The following is a 3,880-nucleotide window of genomic DNA, read 5'->3' as shown; positions in this document are numbered from 1 at the left end:
TTTTGCGACAATATCTGCAGCAATAAACGTGCGATTTCTAGAGGACATCGTTGGAGTCTTTTATTTAACATCTGGTGCCTCCTGTGAGGACAAAGAAGTAAGTTCGAATATTATACATATTTCGGCATGGCGGAGCTGAACTGGCGTTCATCTGCCGTAAAATCCATACGACGTATACATGCAAGGGTAATGGAATCTGATGGTGATACCCATGATTTGTACCAGCTGGAACAGGAGCTAAGAACGCTGGAGTCTCATTTCGCGCGATTCGTCGAGAACCACAATCATATTCTAGGGGAAGCTGCACCGGAAGACATCGGTCCACATGATACACTGTAGGAAACAGTTGAAGAGCTATACGGCGAAGCGTGCAGCAAGTTGAACCGACGTATTGGAACATCTAGAGCGCAAATCAGTGCCACTCCCAGTACAGGAGGGCGCACAGGCCCTACCACAAATCTAGAGGGGTTTTCAGTCGATTTGAAGCTAGACCCGATAGCTATCCCGGCGTTTGATGGAGACATGTGTAACTGGCTGGCTTTCAAAGATGCTTTTGAAACGCTTGTACAACGGTCCTCTTACCCTGAAGCGTATAAGTTGGGTAAGCTACGGCAAGCAGTCAGTGCGAGCAGTGTACCCTTAGTTGGAGGTATATACTCTGGTGGCTATGAGGAGGTGTGGAAGGCCTTGAAGGAGCGCTACGACAACAGGAAACAGCTTGCTGAAATACACGTCTCACGCTTCCTTAACCTCAAAGTAGCTGCAGAAGAATCATCGAAGGCCTTACTAGCTATTGTTGACACGGTGCATGAGACGTNCCTTGAAGGAGCGCTACGACAATAGGAAACAGCTTGCTGAAATACACGTGTAACGCTTCCTTAACCTCAAAGTAGCTGCAGAAGAATCATCGAAGGCCTTACTAGCTATTGTTGACACGGTGCATGAGACGTTGCGCGCATTACGAGTCATGGAGATTCCCGTCAATCAATGGGATGCATTATCGGTGCCAATTGTGGTCTCGAAGCTACCATCTGCTACGAAAAGGGACTGGTGTATGAAATGTTCTTCACACGAAATACCTCTACTAGAAGATCTTCTGAAATTTCTTGAAAGACGGGCGCATAGCATTTCTGCGGAACCTCCGCCCCGACAGCAACGCTCGGTGAAGTCGCACGTGGCAGCTGCTGATGTGGGACAGTGCGCACGGTGCCGTGGAATTCATCGTATTATTAAGTGTCCTGCACTCATAGCAATGGCAATAGAGCAGCGGTTCGAAGCAATACGAAATTTGAAGCTTTGCTATAATTGTTTACGTGGTGGACATTCTTCGAGGCAGTGTCCATCGGGAGGTTGCAGGAGCTGTGGCCGCAAGCACAACACCATTTTGTGCCGCGACAAACCTTCGACCATTGTACAGCCAGCCTCACCATCTCCACCCCACGTGTCTAATGAAGGAACCAGTCAAGTAAAATCAACAACTGCTTTGTGACTAGCAGCCCCTGCAGCAGCCACTGTTGCCCAATCCAAGCCAATAACTCTTTTAGCGACAGCACGGGCATATGCTTATGGAGAGGCATTGGTTCAACGCGTGGCTCGTATCTTGTGCGATCCAGGATCGCAGGTTAGCTTAATTACAGATCGCTTTGCAAACGCATTACGGCTGTTTCGACGGAAGTGTAGTGTTAACATCGAAGGTGTTGGAGCAGCCATCAACACGCAAGCTAAAGGCAGTGTTATACTTACACTGAAGTCTACAACTACTAAATTTGAGATGCATATTGAAGCTCTGGTGATACCATTTATCACTTCTCAGACACCTGCGATGAAGGTGGACATGCGCCAGTGGTCCCACTTAAAGGAACTGGACTTGGCGGATATTTGGTTTGGTACTCCAGGAACTATTGACGTTCTTATTGGTGCGGATGTGTGGGGACAAGTAGTGGAGGGTGACATTATCGGCGGACGACCTGATGAACCCTTCGCCCAGCGTACCCGCTTTGGCTGGGTAGTATTTGGCCCAGAAACTGTTTTTTCTACATCGAATGGGTCATCATCGCTCGCACTCAGCGCGTTGCTAGGTGAGGATGAAGTGCGGTTGGAAGCACTGGTTCGGAATCTTTGGAGAATAGATGGCGATTCAATTGATTATGAATCTCATGATGAAGAGTGTGGTCACATCTTTGACTCCACACATCGTCGTACCCTGGACGGGCGCTACGTCGTGCATCTACCACTGCGGCGGGACGCGCCGGTACTAGGCGACTCTTATTCACTTGCGTTGCGGCAGTTCACTCGACTGGAACGCCGCCTGCTTGCTGACCCTACACTACAGGAAAACTATGTGAAGTTTATGCGTGAGTATGCTGCGCTGGGGCATATGGAGCCTGTGCAAGCACCATATTCTCATGACGGGTGCTACTACATCCCTCATCATGCGGTTGTTGGAAAGTTTCGAGTCGTGTTCAACGCGTCAGCGCCAACGAGTACTGGCGTTTCCCTCAACGACATTCAGCTGGTGGGCCCGACCATTCAGGACTCACTTGTAAACATACTGTTACGATTTCGCAGATACCCAGTGGCGATTACCGCTGACATTGAGAAGATGTTTCGGCAGGTGCTGGTTACCTCCGAACATCAGGATCTCCAGAGGATCATATGGCGAGAGTCACCGGCAGACAATATCGGTGTTTATCGTTTGAAGACAGTCACTTATGGGATGGCGAGCAGCCCTTACAACGCCGTACGTGCCCTTCAACAGTGTGCGGTCGATAACTGCAGTGTAATTCGAGACGAGGATCAGGCGGCTCTTGCTCGAGATGCAATCTTGACTTCGTTCTATGTTGATGACTTTTTGACAAGCTGTGCGAATACCAGTGAAGGAATAGAACTGGCAAGGAGTGTAGATGCTATTCTATCTGCGGGAAAGTATAGGCTGAGCAAATGGAACTCAAACGATAATCAGGTAACGATGTGTTTGTCGAGTAACGCCTCTATTTCCAGTTATACATTCAACTCCGGCGAGACTTCGGTCCTGGGCCTTAAATGGGATTCGGTGACTGATGAGTTGTTCTATCGCGTTGAGGTTGAGCCGACCATAGATGTTCCTACCAAGAGAAGCGTGCTCAGGGAAGTCGCTCGACTCTTCGATCCTACTGGTTTGCTGTCCCCCGNGTAGATGTCCTACCAAGAGAAGCGTGCTTAGGGAAGTCGCTCGACTCTTGGATCCTACTGGTTTGCTATCCCCCGTAGTAATAACGGGGAAGGTTTTCATTCAGAAGATGTGGTCTGTGGGGTTGTCTTGGGACACTCCATTACCCGACGACCTTCGTGAGGAATGGCTGAGGTATCGTTCCAAGCTTAAGGCTCTGAATCAAGTTCGAATCGAGCGGTGGTTGGGTATGGTGCGACATGGCCGGACCACGTTACATGGGTTCTGCGATGCCAGCTCATATGCATACGCGGCCGTGATCTACATAAGGACAATAGACGATTCCCACGCAACGCCGCTCTCGCTCCTTACTGCACGCACGAAAGTGGCTCCACTCAAAGGCTCAACCATACCACGACTTGAACTCTCGGCAGCAGTGTTGTTAGCGGAAACCCTCCGGCATGTGCAATCGGCCCTGAGCATGTCCGAAGCTCCATACATTCTGTGGTCGGACTCTGCAATTGTATTATGCTGGCTTAAGAAGCAACCATCAACCTTGAAACCATTTATATCAAACCGTGTTCGCAGGATTCAAGAGTTGACATCTCCAGATCGATGGCGTCACATTCGTTCGGCGCAGAATCCCGCTGATTGTGCTAGCAGGGGCATAACACCGCAAGAGCTGCTACATCACCCACTTTGGTGGCACGGACCCGGTGAGCTAGATAGCTC

At 49.7% G+C, this 3,880-nt stretch overlaps 3 protein-coding genes across 3 annotated transcripts in view; all 3 read left to right on the top strand.

Annotated features, from left to right (window-relative positions):
* The first annotated feature begins 8 nt into the window (after positions 1-8).
* LOC108378738 (uncharacterized) lies at positions 9-2,075 on the top strand. The gene is made up of 2 exons (XM_017635042.1): positions 9-817; positions 951-2,075. Exons 1-2 carry the CDS (start codon positions 523-525, stop codon positions 1,487-1,489), a joined length of 834 nt encoding a protein of 277 aa, XP_017490531.1. The 5' UTR covers positions 9-522; the 3' UTR covers positions 1,490-2,075.
* On the top strand, positions 1,772-3,175 carry LOC108378739 (uncharacterized). Its single transcript, XM_017635043.1, has one exon. The coding sequence runs from the start codon at positions 1,772-1,774 to the stop codon at positions 3,173-3,175; it is 1,404 nt and encodes a 467-aa protein (XP_017490532.1).
* A 16-nt stretch (positions 3,176-3,191) lies between these two features.
* LOC108378737 (uncharacterized) overlaps positions 3,192-3,880 on the top strand; it is a gene marked incomplete at its 3' end in the record, with an annotated part of 2,221 nt that continues 1,532 nt past the window's right edge. Inside the window, exon 1 of the mRNA XM_017635041.1 lies at positions 3,192-3,861. Within this exon, the coding sequence (XP_017490530.1) occupies positions 3,279-3,861 (583 nt within the window). The remainder of the gene's footprint in view (positions 3,862-3,880) is intronic.

This window comes from Rhagoletis zephyria, unplaced genomic scaffold (genome assembly GCF_001687245.7).
Source record: "Rhagoletis zephyria isolate East Lansing unplaced genomic scaffold, Rhagoletis_zephyria_1.1 Rzeph_scaffold_14794, whole genome shotgun sequence".
NCBI classification, from domain to species: domain Eukaryota; kingdom Metazoa; phylum Arthropoda; class Insecta; order Diptera; family Tephritidae; genus Rhagoletis; species Rhagoletis zephyria.
Note: the sequence above shows the minus strand (reverse complement) of the source record. Positions and strands in the feature narration are given on the sequence as shown.